The 20,851-nt window shown below is 44.9% G+C and overlaps 1 protein-coding gene across 1 annotated transcript; it reads left to right on the forward strand.

Annotated features, from left to right (window-relative positions):
• Positions 1-362: 362 nt before the first annotated feature.
• Positions 363-18,376, forward strand: LOC124012839 (gonadotropin-releasing hormone II receptor-like). The gene is made up of 4 exons (XM_046326835.1): positions 363-1,082; positions 9,327-9,852; positions 17,417-17,618; positions 17,958-18,376. The coding sequence occupies exons 2-4, from the start codon at positions 9,328-9,330 to the stop codon at positions 18,374-18,376; spliced, it is 1,146 nt and encodes a 381-aa protein (XP_046182791.1). The 5' UTR covers positions 363-1,082; position 9,327.
• Positions 18,377-20,851: the final 2,475 nt, after the last annotated feature.

Here is a 20,851-nt window from a genome sequence, read left to right on the forward strand (position 1 = left end):
TCCTGACAACTCCACTTTTCAAAAAATGTATGGAAAATTATACACTAATGGTAGTGGTTGGAATTTGTGAAGGGTAAAAACAGATCCTAGATCTGTGCCAAAAGACTACTCACACATTTTTCTAGATCGAAATTATTATTAATGTCTTTCTTTTCACAAAAAGGGTCTTAAAAAGAGTCCTAAAATAGAATAATTGCCTCAAAGACATATGGAATTATGAATTTTCAGGATGATTTGGCTACCGCAGGCGGTCCTGTTTCCAATGCAGTGAAATATTGATAGGTCAGACGTGAAGTTTTGCCTGAGATGTCATTGGTGCGTGACGAGGAGGATGGGATGGGAAGAGGGGAGGCGCCTGTGTCAGCGAGATAAATCTCGAATAGCGGACTGTACTGGAGTCTATCAATCTTTGGCAATAGATTTGAACATTTCTTACCGAATAAATCAACTAAGTTTCGTTTTTCTCTGCTGCTGATAAGGAAGTTTAATATTAATCCCATATTAATCGCATATGAATTGAATGCTTCATTTAATGTGTTGTTTTTATAGTGAATTTCGATATATATGGATTGACATGTGGAGGTTCTTTAACACGTTCGCGCGAGATGGTTAAAAAGTCGCGCTTCAGCCTTTGGTGCACGGACAGCTCCTATCTATGCTGCCAGGTTGGTCTCTGTCGCAGTGCCATGCACACCCACCCTCTTCTATTCTTTCGGTGTAAGTAGCCTACCCTACAGTGTGCATTGTTTGGAAGTGCACTATATTGTAAATGCATGAACTCATATTTCTTAAAGAGATATTTTGACAACAGTCAGTTTGGACAACTGTGGAATATCGTGGCAGACTTGTCAGGACTAGGAATTGAGCCGTCATTGACCACGACCACTTGAGAGTGGACGCTTTTTTCATGTTTTTGGGAGATGGAAACATAAGCACTGTGTCAAACAGTTCAGAAAAAAAGCCCAACTCACTGTTTTTGTATGACAGAATTTGGAAGGAGTGAATTCGTGGGATTTGAGTCGACTAATCGGACTTATTTGGAATTATTTAATTGTTCAATTGTGTTGTGCCAAACTAATCGGGTAAGCATGTGTGTTGATAATCAGAGAATCCTTAAGTCATTTTTGCCTCTTGCGTTGCATTTCCTCACATCTAAATATATATATTTTTTAGTTTGAAATCTTAAGGAGTTGACATTGATAATCACTTATTTCTAGCCTACATATATGTTTATCTGCTATATAATTGTCCGCCTGTCAAAGCCTTAGGAACATTATCCATGCCTTGAGCAGAGGAGCTACAGTACCATGGACAGCGGCAGCGCAGCGTATAGAAAAGATACACCTAATTCCCAAAGCCTATCGTGAAAGGTCCTATATTAAATAATGCATCTTTATTGTCTGTCTCATGTCTAAATGACTTGAAATACACATTTGAGTAACATCATTTTAGTAACATGTCCAACAAAAAGTGGTCTCTTGGCACAATTTACCCAGATATGATATACCCAGATAAGTTCAGCCGCCTACAGATTTCTGTACTGAATGAAATATTACCACTACCTTTTTAAAACCATGTCGATCTTTATTTCCCAAACACAATTCAACACAATCACATTCATTTTATTTTGCCTTTTAAGCATTTTAAGCATTTTTTTAAAACACAGGCACAACACTTAAACACTTAGGCCATAGGCCAGGCTGTGTTGTTACCTCAACAGAAAACACTTGAATTTGCTCAACTTGCCTTGGTTCAACCATTCGACTGGATCAACTAACCCCAAACCAAACATTTAGAAAGTTTCAGCCCACACAGCTACAAGGATGCACTTCCATGCTTGGTTTAGGATCTCATATTGAAGCTTTAGAGACCCCAACTGATTTCTAGAACAATTTTAAAATTATCTACTTTGGTTAAGATACAGGCAAACAATAAATTAATTTGACTTGGTGAAAATCTGTTATTTTTAGATCTAACATGCGTTTCAATGTGGTTTCTTATTTCACTGATTCCATGAAATGATGAACTCTTCCTAAATATTTGATCAAATTATTAATTTTGTGTATGATTTGCTAGAAAACAATGATGGCTCAACTTACACATATTGCTCAACTCAACCCACTCTCCCTTGCAGTCAGCTATATCATTTATCGAAAATGTGAGTAAATGATTTAGTCTCGTACCTTTAAAAGATGATAATAGTATAGGTGGACACTTTCAAAGCAATATTTCCTTATTGGACCCAATGTAGCAAGTTTCATGCCTACTATGAACAACCCTTTTATTTTCATACTATGATTGTCTTGCTAGTATTCAATAGCCATAGAGGGTTGTCTTTAAACCCCAATTAGTTAATCACTTACAATTGAACTCATTCATTAGAATTACAGTACATGAATTGGAGTGATGCATTCTTTCTATTCTAAGAAGGAATAAGTTACATACAGGTTCAATCATTCTGTCAGGGAGCATAAACCTACATTATATTAACCAATATACTGTAGCACAAACAACCAGCAGCTTTAAGTGTGCTGACTGCTGTAATGTTCCTACTGTCACACCCTGATATGTTTCACCTGTCTTTGTGCTTGTCTCCACCCACCTCCAGGTGTTTCCCATCTTCCCCATTATCCCCCGTGTATTTATATCTGTGTTCTCTGTTTGTCGGTTGCCAGTTCGTATTGTCAAACTCCAGTTTTTTCGCCCAGTCCCTGTTTTCTAGGTTTTGACCATTCTGCCTCCCTGACCCTGAGCCGGCCTGCCGTTTTGTACCTTTCGGACTCTGCTCTGGATTAATGACCTCTGCTTGCCCTTGACCTGTCGTTTGTCTGCCTTTTGTTACTTCAAACTGTCTGCATCTGGGTCTTCTCCTGAGCTGTGATAGTACGAACTGGCCATGACGGACCCAGTCCGTTCTGCAATGTTGTCTCCTCCCAAGGAGCCACCATTGGAAGGCACAAGAAGATGCTTCGTGGTTTTATGGAGGGGTTCCAGACCTTGGCCGAATGCCATGACCGCGCGTTGAACACACTGCTGGAGCAATTCCGCGGGTTGTTTCTCAGGCAGCCTACCACGACGGTAACCTCCCAGCCCCTCAGTAACCACGCTGTTAGCAGCACGTCCACCCCAGTTTCCCGAGAACCCTGCTTACCTCCCCCAGAATGTTTCGCTGGAGAGTCGGAAACATGTTGGCGTTTCTCGCTCAGTGTTCTCATCTTCGAGCTGCAGCCCTCCTCCTTCCCCTCAAAGATAGAGTACGTCATCACGCTGATGCCAGGGAGGGCCCTCGCCTGGGCTACAGCAGTGTGGGAACAACAGTCAGCCAAATGCCTCAGTCTGGAAGAGTTTGTGGCGGAGGTGAAGAAGGTTTTCGATTCTCCATTGGGGAGAGGCTGCCTGGAAGTTACTCCAGCTTCAGCAAGATTCCCGCAGTGTGGCAGACTATGCGGTGGTTTTCCGCATGTTGGAAATTGAGTGCCTGGAACCCGGAATCGCTGTTCAACATGTTCCTGCATGGATTATCAGAGGAAGTTAAGGACAAGCTAGCAGCCCGGGAACTACCAATGGATCTCGACTCGCTCATCGCCTTGACCATCTGGATCGATGGGAGGCTAGGGTCCAATTCCACTCACCCGCCCGAGGATTCCACCTCGCTTCCAAGGCATCCCAGAAGTCCCCAATGTCTCCATTCCCGAACCCGAGGCTACTCGATGCAACTAGACAGAGCTAGGCTGTCTCCAGCCGAACGTTTACACAGGCTTCTCAAAAAGGGTTTCCTGTATCGCGAGACTACTGGTCATTTTGTGTCCTCCTGCCCACTAAAAGATCAGGCTCACCGTTAGGGGCTAGTACTCTGATGGGCCATACGGAGAACTTTTCCTTTCCTCTTACTCGCCATCCTGCTGTGGGGGAACCAGTCAAAATCTCTCTGGGTACTCATCAACTCTGGGGCCAATGAGAGTTTTATGGACACTACACTGGTGTCCTAGCTGGGCCTCCCCACTCAGCCCCTCTCCATTCCCATGGATGTTAGAGCACTGGACGGATATTCTATAGGCCGGGTCACCCACAATACCACTCCCATCAACCTACGAGTGTCAAGGAACCACAACGAGGCTATCCAATTCATGCTAATTTAGTCTCCTCAGGTTCCCGTGGTTTTGGTATTCTCTTGGCTCCAGCAACACAATCCCCTCATTGTCTGTACTGCTGGTGCCATCATGGGCTGTAGCCCATTCTGCCATGCCCATTGCCTAAAGGTAGCACAGACTGCCCTGGGACGTCTTCCTGTGGGCTTGGAAGTTGCCCCAGACCTCTCCGCCATTCCCGCAGGCACCACCTCGGGGATGACTGTACTCTCTGTCGGTTCCGGAGACCAAGGATATGGAGACCTACATCGAGAACTCCGTAGCTGCAGGGTGTATCTGTCTTTCTGCCTCCCCGCCGGCACAGGGTTCTCCTTTGTGGAGAAGGACAAAACCCTGCGTCCGTGCATTGTCTACCGGGGCCTCAATGACATCACTTTTAAGAACCGCTACCCGCTACCACTCATAGCCTCAGCCTTTGAGCCGCTCCAGGGGGCCACCATTTTCTACAAGTTGAGCCTGCAGAATGCCTACCACCTTGTGCGGATAAGGAAGGGTACAAGTGGAAGACTCCCTTCAACACGGCCAGCGGTCACTATGAATATCTGGTCATGCCATTTAGTCTTGCTATAGCTCCAGTTGTGTTCGAGGCCCTGGCTAATGATGTTCTCCATGACATGTTGAACCGATTCATCTTTGTCTACCTCAACGACATCCTTGTTTTCTCCCGCTCAGCCCAAGAACACTGTTGTTACATACCCTTACCACCTGGGGGCGGCCTGTCAGGAAGTCCAGGATCCAGTTCCAGAGGGAGGTGTTTAGTCCCAGTGTCCTTAGCTTAGTGATAAGCTTTGAGGGCACTATGGTGTTGAACACTGAGCTGTAGTCAATTAATAGCATTCTCACGTAGGTGTTCCTTTTGTCCAGGTGGGAAAGGGCAGTTTGGAGTGCAATAGAGATAGCATCATATGTGGATCTGTTGGGGTGGTATGCAAATTGGAGTGGGTCTAGGGCTTCTGGGATAATGGTGTTGATGTGAGCCACGACCAGCCTTTCAAACCACTTCATGCTTACAAACGTGAGTGCTATGGATCAGTAGTCATTTAGGCAGGCTACCTTGGTGGTCTTGGGCACAGGGACTATGGTGATCTGATTGAAACATGTTGGTATTACAGACTCGGTCAGGGACAGGTTGAAAATCTCAGTGAAGACACTTGCCAGTTGGTCAGCTTTTGCTCTGAGTGCATGTCTTGGTAATGCCTCTAGCCCTTCGGCCTTGTGAATGTTGACGGGTTAAAAGGTCTTACTCACATCGGCTACAGATAGCGTGATCACACAGTCGTCCGGAACAGCTAATGTTCTCATGCTTGCTTCAATGTTGCTTGACTCGAAGCGAGCATAGAAGTTATTTAGCTCATCTGGTAGGCTCTTGTCACTAGGCAGCTCGTGGCTTTGCTTCCCTTTGTAGTCCGTCATAGTTTGCCAGCTCTGCCACATCCGACGAGCATCAGAGCCAGTATAGTACGATTCAGTCTCAGTCTAGTATTGACGCTTTGCCTGTTTGATGTTTCGTCGGCGGGCATAGTGGGATTTCTTATCAGCGTCCAGGTTAGAGTCCCGCTCCTTGAAAGTGGCAGCTCTAGCCTTTAGCTCAGTGCGGATGTTGCCTGTAATCCATGGGTTCTGGTTGGGTTACAATTGTACGGTCACTGTGGGGACGACGTCATCAATGCACATATTGATGAAGCCAGTGACTGATGTGGTGAACTCCTCTGTGCCCTCGGAAGAATCCCAGAACGTATTCCAGTCTGTGCTAGAAAAACAGCCCTGTAGCTTAGCATCTGCGTCCTCTGACCACTTCCTTATTGAGCGAGTCACTGGTACTTCCTGTTTTAGTTTTTGCTTGTAAGCAGGAATCAGGAGGATACAGTTATGGTCAGATGTGCCAAATGGAGGGCGAGGGAGAGCTTTGTATGTGTCTCTGTGTGTGGAGTAAAGGTGGTCTAGAGTTTTTTTCCCTCAGGTTGCACATTTAACATGCTAGTTGAAATGAGGTAAAACAGATGTAAGTTTCCCTGCATTAAAGTCCCCTGCCACTAAGAGCTCAGCCTCTGGATGAGTATTTTCCAACTTGCTTATGGCCCTATACAGCTCGTTGAGTGCTGTTTTAGTTCCAGCATCAGTTTGTGGTGGTAAATAGACAGCTACGAAAAATATAGATGAAAACTCTCTTTGTAAATAATGTGGTCTACAGTTTATTATGAGATACTCTACCTCAGACGAGCAAAACCTTGAGACTCCCTTACTATTAGATTTTGTGCACTAGCTGTTATTTACAAATAGACACAGACCTCCACTTGTCTTACCGGGGGCAGCTGTTCTATTTTGCCGAAGGCCCGAAAACCCTGCCAGCTGTATGTTATCCATGTCGTCATTCAGCCACGACTCGGTGAAACATAAGATATTACAGTTTTTAATGTACCGTTGGTAGGATTGTCTTGATTGGAGCTCATCCATTTTGTTATCCAATTCCCGTCCCAGGGGGTTGACTCACTCGCCTACGATTTCTCAGAAGGCACCAAGTCCTCCGCTCCCCTTTTTATCCTTCTTTTCTTCAAACAGGCCAGGGATTTTTCCGACAGCAGGGTGATGATATATGCGATCTTAGACCGGTCGGTGGGGAACGACGAGGGTTGCAGCTCGAAGGAGAGAGAACATTGGGTGAGAAACCCTTTACAAGCACTTGGATCACCTGAGAACCGTTGGGGAGGTGGAAGACGAGGTTCAGCCAGAGGGTTAACTGCCATGGGTACGTGAATCTGAGGTACTGGGACGGGAACTGTTGCCGGGGTAAGTCAATCAGATATCTGCTTTATGGAAGTCAGCATCTCTGACAGAAGATGAGAATGTCTAGCCATTAAGGCCTCTTGCTGAACCAGGGCGGCTTCGTGGCGTTGGACAGTCTCCTGGTGGTGGGACAGCATGGCAACAAGGTCCTGGGAACTGGCTGCCTCTGGGTTCATTTCTGGCTCTGTGTTTCTGTCAGGACCCGGTTACGAACCCGGGTCTCCGGAGTGAGAAACAGTCACTAAACCAACTGAGCCACGAATAGTCAGCAGAACCCAGAAGACACAGCAGTACTTGAGACGGTGACACAGCAGTACTTGAGACGGTGTATTTAATGAAGTAAAAAGTAAAAAGTGAAGTTCTTCAGGAAAACATGTAACTCCACAACCTCAAAAGGAATTCCACAAGAACAAAGACAATCCTCCAAGACAAAAAGGCAAATCCACAAGGTGGAAGGCACAGCCCAAAAAAACTCAAAATATACTCAAAAAACAAACAAACAAGAACAAAAAACAGAACTCCACAAGAGAGTCCACCGGGATCAACAAGAGCTCACAGAGTACTAGGGCTGGGTGCTAACATACAAACACAGAGCAAAGAACTGAGTAAAACAAAGGGTTTAAATACAATCAGGGGAAACGAGGCACAGGTGCAAATAATAATGGAGATCAAGGGAAAACAAAAGGTCAAAAGGCACAATGGGGGCATCTAGTGACCAAAAACCGGAACAACCCTGGCCAAATCCTGACACAACCTCAACCCAATTGAGATGGTTTGGTATGAGTTGTATCGCAGAGCAAAGGAAAAGCAGCCAGCAACTGCTCAGCATATGTGGGAACTCCTTCAAGACTGCTGGAAAAGCATTCCAGGTGAAGCTGGTTGAGAGAATGCCAAGAGTGTGCAAAGCTGCCATCAATGCAAAGGGTGGCTACTTTGAATAATATAAATATTCAATGATTTGTTTAACAGTTTTTTGGTTACTACATGATTCCATGTGTTATTTCCTAGTGTTAATTCATGTGTTATTTCATAGTTTTGATGTCTTCACTATTATTCTACAACGTAGAAAATAGTACAAATAAAGAAAAACCTTGACTAAGTAGGTGTGTCCAAACTGGTACTGTATGTATGACCTGTTGAACCTGCCTAATTCAGAAATTAAGATGGGTGTTGTTAAATGGAACATTACTGAAGATTTAAAAAAATGATCCACCATTAGCTTAGCAGTTGGTGTCCCATCTATAACCTATTATCTATACTGGATTATCTATATTGCCTTAGCTATAAAGCTTTTTCATAATTTAAAATACTACAGGTGTTAAGGAATATTACTGAGGTCAAAATAACGGACCCATCATTAGTTTCCTTTGCAGCTGCAAAGGAATACACTGGCAAGCTGTATATCTGCTGCCAAACCGTTGAACAGCTGGCAAACTGTATATCATCTGCCAAACTGTATATCATCTGCCAAACTGTATATCCTCTGCTAAACTGTATATCATCTGCTAAACTGTATATCTGCTGCCAAACCGTTTATCAGTTGGCAAACTGTTTCTCATCTGCCAAACTGTATATCATCTGCTAAACTGTATATCTGCTGACAAACCGTTTATCAGTTGGCAAACTGTTTCTCATCTGCCAAACTGTATATCATCTGCTAAACTGTATATCATCTGCTAAACTGTATATCTGCTGCCAAACAGTTTATCAGCTGGCAAACCTATATATCATCTGCCAAACTTTATATCATCTGCTAAAATGTATATCATCTGCTAAACTGTATATCTGCTGCCAAAATGTTTATCAGCTGGCAAACTGTATATCATCTGCCAAACTGTTTATCAGCTGCCAAACTGTTCATCAGCTGCCAAGCCGTATATCAGCTGGCAAACTGTATATCATCTGCCAAACTGTTTATCAGCTGCCAAACTGTTCATCAGCTGCCAAGCCGTATATCAGCTGGAAAATTGTTTATCAGCTGCCAAACCGTTATCAGCTGCCAAACCATTTATCAGCTGCCAAACCGTATATATCAGCTTTAGGAGGCTGAAACTGCACTTAGACAGTAAGCTGGCAGTGTGCCTGTGCTCCTATATTCATCATCCTAAATTAATTATTAGTGCCAAGAGAATGTTGTCCTTGTTGGGCCAATGTTACATTAATTAATGTTTTCACTTAGAGCAGTTGAAAATGATCCGGCTGGCTAAATCTGGCACATTTATAGAAATGTTGACTAATGTGCATTGTCCCTTTCAGATAAACCAAATCAAGTAAAGTGAATCACTTTGTACAGTGATTTCTTCCTATGAAAAGCTCATTACAAATGAAAACTATTATGATGATGAGGATATGATGACGATAAGGATAATGATTTTATTCCCTTCTTCCCCCTAGGATGTCAGATGACAGGATGTCATCGGCGACTCCAATGTTCCCAGTAGTGAACTCCTCTTTTAACTCCTCCTTCCCTCCATCATTCATGGACTGGGAGGCTCCCACCTTCACCGCCGCTGCCCGCGTTCGCGTGGCCGCCACCATGGTCCTCTTTGTGTTCGCTGCCTTCTCCAACCTCTCTGTGCTGTTCAGCGTGGCACGGGGCCGCGGGCGCCGCCTGGCCGCCCATCTCCGTCCACTCATTGCCAGCCTGGCCTCTGCAGACCTGGTGATGACGTTCGTGGTGATGCCTCTGGATGCGGCGTGGAACGTCACCGTACAGTGGTACGCCGGTGATGCCATGTGCAAGCTGCTGTGCTTCCTCAAGCTGTTTGCCATGCACTCGTCTGCCTTCATCCTGGTGGTGGTCAGCCTGGATCGCCACCATGCTATTCTGCATCCGCTGGATGCGCTGGACGCCGGACGCAGGAACAAGAGGATGCTGCTGGTTGCCTGGGTCCTCAGCTTGCTCCTGGCCTCCCCACAGGTGGGTGTACATATGGTAGCCACTACATTGTTCTCAGACTACAACATAACAACATGGATATTCTTTAGTAAGTCTTGTATTTCTCTCTTATGTTAGGAAGTCAGTGGTCCACTTGAGATATCTGTTACTAGCCTGCTATCCACACTGATTATCACTCCATTTCATTATGGTTTCCCTTCACTGAATCACCTTGCGCACGCACGCATTCAATGAATCATTTGCGCCTATGTCTGTAACGTTTATGCATAACAAATCGGTCGATAACAGGATCACCATCCACAAATGTTGCCCAACAAAAATATTTTGTTGGGCAACATTTGTCCACGTGAGTTGTAGACTAAACATTCCTATATTTTCTTAGAGGAATACTCTCTAGCCGGTCCAAGTGCCCTTCTAATGGAACAGGTCCAGAATGAATCAGTATATTGGAGCAATAGTGAAATGGAGCGCTATTCTGTTTGGATTCTTGGCTAGTAAGACTACAGGGCAGCAATCGAGCTTAAGTTGTTCACTGTATTCCTCACACAATAGAGCATACTGTCAGTGATCTGCCAATCAAATTAAGTCCTATGGGTAGGTGGGTGGTGCATTGTTAGGAAATAATCTCTCAGTAAAATAGAGTGCATTCAGTGTATTCAACTTGAATTCTATAGGACAAGCACACACGCTCTTTATTGATGGCTTTAGTAATGTGAGTTGAATGGCTTAGACATGGAAGCAGCTAAAGCAGTTGTCAGCTTGGTAACAAAGTGTTGCTATGATCAAATAAAATGGTCAAATTGGCTCAGGAGGTCACCTGTATATTGATAATAGTCCCACCTCAATCCAAACAGTAGGGCTGTGAATGGCATAAGCCTTTACCCACCCTGACAAGTAGGAAGAGAGAGAAGGCAGGGAGGGAGAAAGAGATTGTGTTCACTCAAATGTAAGTACTGTATATCCAAAAATATGAGATGTATTGTGAATTGGTCTTTAGAAACAAAGCATGTGGATTTATGCAATTTTACTCATATTCAAATAATTTATTTATAATAATTTATCATTTATTGTATTTCATGCCAATAAGCACTGAATTTGATTTGAATTTTAAAAAATGTGGGAGTAGATTTTAATCCATGCTCACAGATCAATTTGTAGTCGGACGTACAGTACTTTGGACACTCCATCAATTACAGTTCATAGTTGAAGGTCTCCTTACACTGCACGAAGATAAAAATAGAAATCTAACCATGCTGGGAAGGAAAGCTGAGTGTTCCCTCCTTGTTTTTACTGTCACAGAGAGAGAGTTTCCACAAATCCAATCCCCTTAATGTCAGAGTCTCGTAGAGGTGACCTTTCTGGCTGTAAGTGGATGCGACCTTTGAGGTGCTAGTCAGTAACTGGTGTTCCAAATGAACAGGAAGAAGGGAAAAACACAGAACTTCTGCTGTAGGAAGAGGGACAGAGGGAGAGACACAAGGCGGGGGAGCCAGTCGAACATGGAGAAGGGACAGATGTTAGACAGCTTAAGACAGGAGGTTTGGTGGTGAGTTGTGGACAGATCAATATGCCCCCTTTCCCAACCACACGCTTGACATGGATGGTCATTCTACAGCAAATGTATGTTCCTGGTTAAGAAATTACGGCAACCCATCTTATGGTGACTAAACACAGCACTGTTGACTGCGGCTGTGAAGAGTCCATCTGATTTACTAAACACCTACGCACGCACACACGCAGGCACACACACACTCACTTTACATTATGATAATCAAGTAGATATGTGCCGACTGAAGCCATCTCATTATGAGTGTTTCCATGTTCATGCGTACTAATTGACCAATGACTTGGTGGAGATGGCAAGCGGTTAAAGGAATTCAGCACAAAGCATGGTTGAATAAACGTTGTTTCCACGTCATTTAGAGATGTGATGATGTTGACTCAATGTGGGAAACGGATTGGATTCGTATTTTTTTCACCCAACTTTTAACCTAAATCCAATGATATGGTCTTTTTTTTTGTTGAATTCATGTTAGTTGACAACTCTACAAAATGTAAATCCAAAGTAGACGTTGAAATGACGTGCCCAGCGGGAGGGAACTGCAGGCCGATTTAATTAGCACTTCAATACAGCAGAACATTGGCAAACATCCTCATCAAAAACAGCGTCAAAAATACCACAGTGAAGTGAAGCTATCCCAGCTGGCAAAACTGGTTGCAGTGAAGTTATTCCGACGTCATGGGTGTATACTATTTTTAAACTAGCCCAGAAAGAAACATTTACCTAGGTGTAATATCTCTGACGTTTCTACAACCAGGAAACCAATTTACAATCATATGTCATAATGATAAATTATGTCACCAACTTTTCCCTGCTATGATAGCTATAGATATGAGGAAATTATGATGGAATGTGTTACAAGGGAAGGGAAGTTATTGTCATCTGGTTCACTGTGCCATTGTGTTGTGTGTAATTATAGGAGATTAGTGTGTTTGATAGAGGTGTCTGAAGAGCTGACAAAGCCAGAGAAAATATGCTAATTAACATTGATGTGTCACACCTCAGGATATTACCCAGGGATAGAATGGCATGCAGGCTCAGGACAGGCAGAAAGGTCAGAACCGGGAAGACTCGAAAACAAGAACTTGAGAACAGGAGAAACAGTAAACACTCTGGTAGAAGACCAGAAGACCGACAGCAGTGGGGCTAAGTATTTTAGAGATTGGGAAAGGGCCGATAAAGCAGGGGAAGTTTACGGGACTCAACCCAGAGGGGCAGATCCTGAGTGGAGAGCCATACCCTCTGCCCGAAATGATAGCGGGGAAGCGGGGTCCAGTGGTGGTCCACCTGTCACCCGTACATGGAGGTGGTTGAAGAGTGGACGGGCTCTCTTCCAGGCATGCCGAAAGTGGTGGACGAACATCTGGGCCGCGAGGGTATGCTGACTTCTTCCTCTTACTCAGGGAAGAGCGGAGGCTGGTAAACCCAAGGAAAACTCGAAGGGCGAGAGACCAGTGGCCGAGCAGGGAAGGGTGTTTCGGGTGTACTCCACACAAGTTGCTGATTCCAGGTGGTGGGGTTGGCAGAGACAAGGCAACGAAGAATCGTCTCCAGGTCCAGATAAGCTCTCTCCGACTGGCCGTTAGAGTGGGGATGAAACCCTTGAGGACAGGCTGGCCGATGACCCAATGAGGGTGCAGAACGCCTTCCAGAATCGGGACGAGAACTGAGGACCACGATCAGAGACCATGTCAACCAGAAGTCCATGGATCCGGAAGACATGCTGAACCAATAGCTGGGCCGTCTCCTTGGCTGAGAGTAACTTGGGAAGGGGAATGAAATAGGCGGCTTTGGAAAACATATCCACTACCATAAGGATGGTGATGTTGCCATCAGATGGAGGGAAACCAGTGACAAAGTCCAGGGATATATGAGACTAGGGGCGGTGAGGAATAGGGATTGGTTGTAGGAGGCCTGCCACAGCTTGCCGCAGAGTCTTATTCTGCACTCACACAGTGCAGGCGGCGACGAACGTGGAGACGCCAGGAACCTCTACTCAGGCTCGTTGGGCTCTGTTGTTCACTCATTTTAATTTTACCATCTCCTACCACTCTGGATCCAAGAATGTGAAGCCTGATGCCCTTTCTCGCTTGCATAACTCCGCAGCTACACTGTCTGACACAGAGACCATCCCCCCTACCTCCTGTCTGGCAGCTACACTCGTCTGGGTTATCGAGAACTTGGTTCGCAAGATGCAGCGTTCCCAGACGGACCCGTGAGGGGGCCTGGCTAACGAGTGAACAACATATCCCAACGAGCCTGAGTTGAGGCCCTTGGCAGTGCAGAGATATTCCAGATTCTTATGGCCAGTCCACACTAAGAATGGATGTTCCGCCCCTTCTAGACAGGGTCTCCACTCCTCCAGGGACATCATGACTGCATGAAGTTCTCTATTTCCCACGTCATAGTTCCTCTCAGCGGGATTAAGACGACGGGACAGGAAAGGGCAGGGATGCAGCTTTTGGTCCTGGGCAGAAAGCTGGTACAGGACGGCCTCCACTCCAACGTCCGAGGCGTCAACCTCCAGCACAAGCTGACGGGATGAGTCCGGATGGATTAAGATGGAGGCTGTAGTGAATCCGAAAATGCCCAGTCAGCAGCTTGTGACCACATTAACTAAATCTTGGGTGAGGTGAGTGCAGAGAGGGAGGAAGCCAGCGTGCTGTAGCCCCCGATGAAGCGCCGGTAGAAATGTGCAAATCCCAGGAAATGTTGAAGCTGCACTCTCGATGTGGGATGGGGCCACTCCACCATCGCTCTCATCTTGTTAGGATCCATCTGAATGTTCCCTGCAGCGATGACGTATCCCAGAAAAGAGATTCACATTTCTCATCTTTAACAAACAACTGGTTCTCCAGGAGGTGCTTGAGGACTTGTTGGACGTGGAGAACATGCTCTTGAGCCGAACGGGAAAATATGTTTTGAGGTAGACTAACACGAAACTGTTCAACATGTCACGGAGCATGTTGTTGACCAGGGCCTGGAATACTGCGGGAGCGTTGGTCAGTCCGAATGGCATAACCAGGTACTCATAGTGCCTGCTAGCTGTGTTAAATGCTGTCTTCCATTCGTCTCCTTCCCAGGTGTTCCTAAGGTCCAACTTCGAGAAAATGGTCGCCCCCTGGAGAGGCTCGAAAGCCGAGGAGAGGAGTGGTAGAGGGTAAGGTATTTTTACTGTGATGTCATTAAGGCCCCGGTAGTCGATACACTGGCGCAGGGCCTTTTCCTGAAGAACGGGGAGGCGGATGCATGAATGAACCCTGAAGCCAGAACCACACCCACTGTGGTGACCTGACACTCGCAGGCTGATGGGAACAGTACTGTCAGTGACCCTGCCAATAGAGCATCCCTCCAGCTCTGGCTTCCATGGGAATGGAGAGGGGTTGTGTGGAGAGGCCCAGCTCCGACACCAGGGTAGCATCCATAAAGCTCCCATCAGCCCCAGAGTCCATGAGCACCCGGAGAGATTTAGACTGGTCACCCCACAGCAGGATAGCATGGAGAGGAGTATGAGTAATGGGAGATGGGAGACTCCCTGTATGGCCCACCAGCGTACTCATACCTACTGTACTGATGAGCCTGGTATTTTATTGGACAGGTGGATATGTAATGTCCTGAAGTACCACAATACAACTTTTGGAGCTCAGTCTGCGTAAACATTCCTCAGGAGACAATCTAGCCATGCTCAGTTGCATGGGCTCCGGTGAAGATGAGTCGACAGTCCTCGATGATTCCCGAGGGAATGCAGGCATTGGGGACTTCCGGGATTCTTCGGAGGCGAGGGGGAACCCGTGAACAAGCGCGTGTGGCCAGGAACAGACCTCTCCCTGCTGCATTCCCGTAACCGCCCATTGATCATAATGGTCAAGGCTATGATGGAGCCGATGTCCATGGGCAGCTCCCGGGCTGCGAGCTCATCTTTAATTCCCTCCGATAGTCCGTGAAGGAAGGTTTCGAACAGGGACTCCAGGTTCCAGGCACTGTCGATGGCCAACGTGTGAAAATCTACCGCGTAGTCTGCCACACTACGGGAATCTTGACGCAGCCAAAGTAGCTTCTGAGCCGCCTCACTCCCGGATACCGGAAAATCGAACACCTTCTTTACCTCCTCCATGAAATCCACCAGACTAAGACAAACGGTGGATTGCTGCTCCCACACTGCCGTAGCCTATGCGAGCCCCCTCCCAGACATCAGCATTATAAGATACGCTATCTTCAAACGATCCGAAGGAAACGTAGAGGACTATAGCTCGAAGATTAGGGAGCACTGGGAGAGAAACGCCCGGCAGGTTCGTTTCTCTCCACAAGGTTATGAAGTAACTCCTCATGTCTTCCAATGGTGGCTCCTTGGAGGGAGAGTGTTGTAGAGCTGGTCCGAGTCAGGCAACGAACAAACCGAAAACGCGGGTATAAATACACAGGGGATAATGGGGAAAAATAGGAGCCACCTGGTGGAGGATCGAGACAAGCAGAAGACAGGTGAAACAGATCAGGGTGTGACAATGTGTGTACTAGTGCTGGAGGAAGTGGAAAACAGTGTATGACAGTCTGTCATTAATCAAATTAATTACTGAGAATTGGTGGAGGAGAACACAACTTGCCATAATGCATAATGCCAACTATAATGTTTGATGGAGGTGGAATAATAGTCTGGGACTGTTTTTCATGGTTCGGGCTAGGCCCCTTAGTTCCAGTGAAGGGAAACCTTAACACTACACTATACAATGACATTCTAGACAATCCTGTGCTTCCAACTTTGTGGCAAAAGTTTGGGGAAGACCCTTTCCTGTTTCAGCATCACAATGCCCCCGTGCACAAAGTGAGGTCCATACAGAAATGGTTTGTCGAGATCAGTGTGGAAGAAGTTGCACAGAGCCCTGACTTCAACCCCATCGAAAACCTTTGGGATGAATTGGAACGCCGACTGCGAGCCAAGCCTAATCGCATAACATCAGTGTACATTCTCACTATAGCTCTTGTGGCTGAATGGAACCAAGTCCCCACAGAAATTTTCCAACATCTTGTGAAAATCCTTCCCAGAAGAGTGAAGGCTGTGTTTCTGCAGCAGCAATGGGGGGACCAACTCCTTAGTAATACCCCTGATTTTGGATGAGATGTTCAACGAGCAGGTGTCCACAAGCTTTCATTCATGTAGTGTATCATAACACTACTATATCATATCACCTCTGGTGCAGAAACTGTATTGAAAGGAATCATCATTCTAACAGATTAGAATAGTTTGATTTTGTAATAGATTTGTGATTAGGTCATTAAAAGGCTGCTGCATGTGCGTCATTCCTTTGTACTTATACTTTTATTCACTCCACTGACTGAACAAAAATATAAACGCCAAAATGTTACTGAGTTACAGTTCATATAAGGAAATCAGTTCATTTAAATACATTAATTAGGCTAATTTATGGATTTCACATAACTGGGCATGGGCGCAGCGATGGGTGGGCCTGGGAGGGCACAGGCCCACCCACTTGGGAGCCAGGCCCATGCACGGAGGAGCCAGGCCCAGCCAATCAAAATTAGTTTTTCCCCACAAAGGGGCTTTATTACAGACAGAATTACTCTTCCTTTATTTCTGATGGGTGCTACATATCCTCTACCCAGTACAGCCAGAGAATGGGCACCACCCTCTTGAGGGCTTGATTCAATCCGTATCGCAGCAGTTCAGCGCTATAGCGCTATTGAAATTTTAAAGTAATTTCTGATTGAGCCAGCATAGGCAGCGTTTACTGTGAATGCAGTCTCCAAGGATGCAGAAACATTGCCTTTAAATTTCAATCACTCTATCTTGATTGAATTGAGCCCTGAATCTCATTTGTCTCTAGGTTTCTTCCCTCTAGGGAGATTTTCCTTGCCACTGTGCTTTAGTATGCATAGGTCCAGTTTACTTTAAAGACCTTTGCGACAACTGTTAGAGTCAAAAGGGCTCGAGATGATACATTTTATTGATTGATTGATATACCTTTATCATGATTTCTCACTGCCCCTTTGTCTCTCTTTCTCTCATAGCTGTTCATCTTTCGAGCAATCAAAGCAGAGGGAGTGGAATTCACTCAGTGTGTGACGCATGGAAGCTTCCACCATCGCTGGCAAGAGACGGTCTACAACATGTTCCACTTTGTCACGCTTTATGTGTTCCCCCTGTTAGTAATGAGCTTCTGCTACACCCGCATCCTCATCGAGATCAGCCGTCAGATGCACAAAGGCAAAGGTGTGTGTGTGTGTGTTTGTGTGTTTGTGTGTTTGTGTGTGTGTGTGTGTTAGTGTAAAAGGTGAAGAGACTGCACACTTCCTGCTTTGCTCCCATGTGATATATTTGACTATTGAACATTTTGACAACACATACTTGTCATATTTAGGGCCAAAATGTGTTACTGTCTGATCAGAAAAATCTCATATTTTTGTACATCTAGGACAAATGAATCAATCAAACAGAGGCAGGTCCTGGTCGGGTCACATGGTCAGGAAGACTCAGGGCATCACAACCTTCAATTTACATAGTACTATTCCATTTCTCCTCACAAACTGTGTATGTCTGAATTCACTCCAGGTGGGGCGCCATGCCTGAGACGAAGTGGCACAGACATGATCCCCAAGGCCCGAATGAAGACCCTGAAGATGACCATCGTGATCGTGGCTTCCTTCGTGATCTGCTGGACGCCCTACTACCTCCTGGGTATCTGGTACTGGTTCCAGCCGGCCATGCTTCAGGAGACGCCCGAGTATGTCCACCACGCCCTTTTCGTCTTCGGTAACCTCAACACATGCTGCGACCCAGTGATATACGGCTTTTTCACGCCCTCCTTCCGGGCCGATCTGGCTGATGTGGTCCACTGCTGCTGCCGCTGCCGATCGCAGAGCATCTCCCCAAGGTCCCTGGACCGCCTGGCGTGTCGGAGGGTCAGGGCAAGCGGTGAGGCAGAGTCTGATAACCCCAGTGGCGACCAGCCAAGTGGAAACCTGGGGTAGATATCGGTGGGCCTCTTGTTTAACTGCATTGTAAAAAAAATACAATTGTTGATTCGACCTACAATTATAAGACAACCAGCTGCACTGGGATTGTGAGTTTTCTCAACAAAATAGCATTGAAGTTGATTCAACCTACAATTGTAAGACAACCAGCTGCAACAGGATTGTGAGGTTGCTCAAAATTTGTTCACTCGACTTTGAATTTTTGGTTGAGTGAACATATAATTTAACTTGAGAATATATTCTACTCTATTTGCATATTTCCCAGAGAAATGTTCATATTTCCCAGCCTTTCGAGTGAATTGTAATTACCACCCATGGCTGTCTTTGTTAGCGACAGAAACATGGTTGTTGTGTTCAATGGTTTTCAGTACAGTAGCCTTCACCAAGTGAGTGTCTAAGTGAATATGTTATCTTTAAAATTCAACTCTTTATGACAATACATTACATAAATCATAAGGCCTTTCTCTGAGGGCCTAATTAGACCCTAACACAGAAGTCTGAAACTCCTAATTTACAGGCCACATCAAACCTACAAATCACATTATGCTGGCTTGCAGTGATGTGTAATCCCTATTGGAATCCAGACAGAGTGAGGATATCCAACAACTGAAACTTTTAATCACACGCAACCTGCATTCAGAATGACTGCAGGGTAGGGAAGATTTATTATTGAGACTACCTAAATCATATAAACTATCTCAGAAAAGTCCAACTACTAACAGATTGGATAAGTTTCGAAAAATGTATGTTATTTATGTTTGTGTAGCATAAGATGAATCAACCAATCAAAAGTACATGCAAAAACACAGTTATTAAAACAAACAATTCTGCAAATTAACCCACAGGAGAGCATGCTGGGAAATATGATAATGATGGCATCGGTTTGAGTTTCTCAACAAGCTTTTACAAATTCAGCTGATTTCACTTCAAGCAGAGATTGTTGAGTAAACACACTTAAACATTAGGTCAAATTGTTGTATTTTTGAAGTCCACTCAACTAACAGAATAATGCTGATTAATCAAATGGTTAAATTGTATATTTTTTTACAGTGTGTGGTATACAGATTATTTTACTCCCTGAACTCTTTAGTGCCCACTTCCCAGACCCAAATTAAGGGTTCTATTCAATCTGTATCGCTGAAATTCAACATTACAATGTGATTGAAATTTAAAGGTATGGTTCCCGCATTAGCATTCACGGTAAACGCTACATATGTCAGCACAATCGGAAATGACCTTTACATTTCTATTGCGGAATCTGTAACGCTTCAGCGATACAGATTGAATAGAGACCTAAGACGACTTAATCAAACGCGTGGACAATGGAGACTCCATTGAAAAAGCTTTTTAGTCTTGGTGTGTGCTTAATCTGGACCAGGAAAACTGGCCCTATTTCCTGTGTCACATACAGCTACACAAAGCTGGGATAATTTAAGAAAGGATTTGAGAACATTACCCGTATTACTGAGGGAATCTCGCCAGTTCCACTATGAATGTAAAGACCTCCAGTGTCTTACACAAAAGACTCAAACACTTTCTTTCAACCAGTCTCTGGGAGAATATCTAGTTAACTTGTACCTTCGATTAATAGTCCTTATCTTCACTGAATTACATTGCACTTTGAGATTGCAGTGAAGACCCTGTTTGCAGTACATGCGATCATATTTACAGAACAGTGCAGACTTCCTAGAAAACCGCTCTGCTTCTGACACGAACCAAACAACTCTTATGTACGCAAGGAAGATCATATTTATTATCAAATATTTTGGACCACATACTTTGGGACTTTGGCCAGGGAGGACAGAACTTCTGGACTTACATTTACATTTACATTTAAGTCATTTAGCAGACGCTCTAATCCAGAGCGACTTACAAATTGGTGCATTCACCTTATGACATCCAGTGGAACAGCCACTTTACAATAGTGCATCTAAATATTTTAAGGGGGGGAGGGGGGGTGAGAAGGATTACTTTATCCTATCCTAAGTATTCCTTAAAGAGGTGGAAGACTTCTCTTGAATTTCTGTCCAATGGATCATCTCACTGGAATTACATCAAGATGAACTGGGCACACTTGACATGCATTGTTGAACCAAACACTCATTACTACTAATTCCCGAGTAAGTCTGTCCACAGGCTTCATTTATTTTTTACATTGATGTAGTTCTGTCCTTGAGCTATTCTTGTGTATTAATGTTCTGTATTATGTCATGTTTCATGTTTTGTGTGGTCGCCATAAAGAGTAGCTGCTGCTTTTGCAACAGCTAATGGGGATGCTAATAATATAAAGACAGAAAATGTGTTGTGATACACTGTTTCTAATAAATGTTTACCGCTTTAGTCAAAGGGAAGACATTCACAATTTAGGTCTCCATGGAGCCAGTGACGTTATCCGGTAGCCCCAGAAAATCAAACTCCAGTGAGTAGGCAACTGGTCATAAATGGATGTACAGGTATTTGTGTCTTCTCAAT

Source organism: Oncorhynchus gorbuscha, linkage group LG24 (genome assembly GCF_021184085.1).
Source record: "Oncorhynchus gorbuscha isolate QuinsamMale2020 ecotype Even-year linkage group LG24, OgorEven_v1.0, whole genome shotgun sequence".
Taxonomy (NCBI): Eukaryota; Metazoa; Chordata; class Actinopteri; order Salmoniformes; family Salmonidae; genus Oncorhynchus; species Oncorhynchus gorbuscha.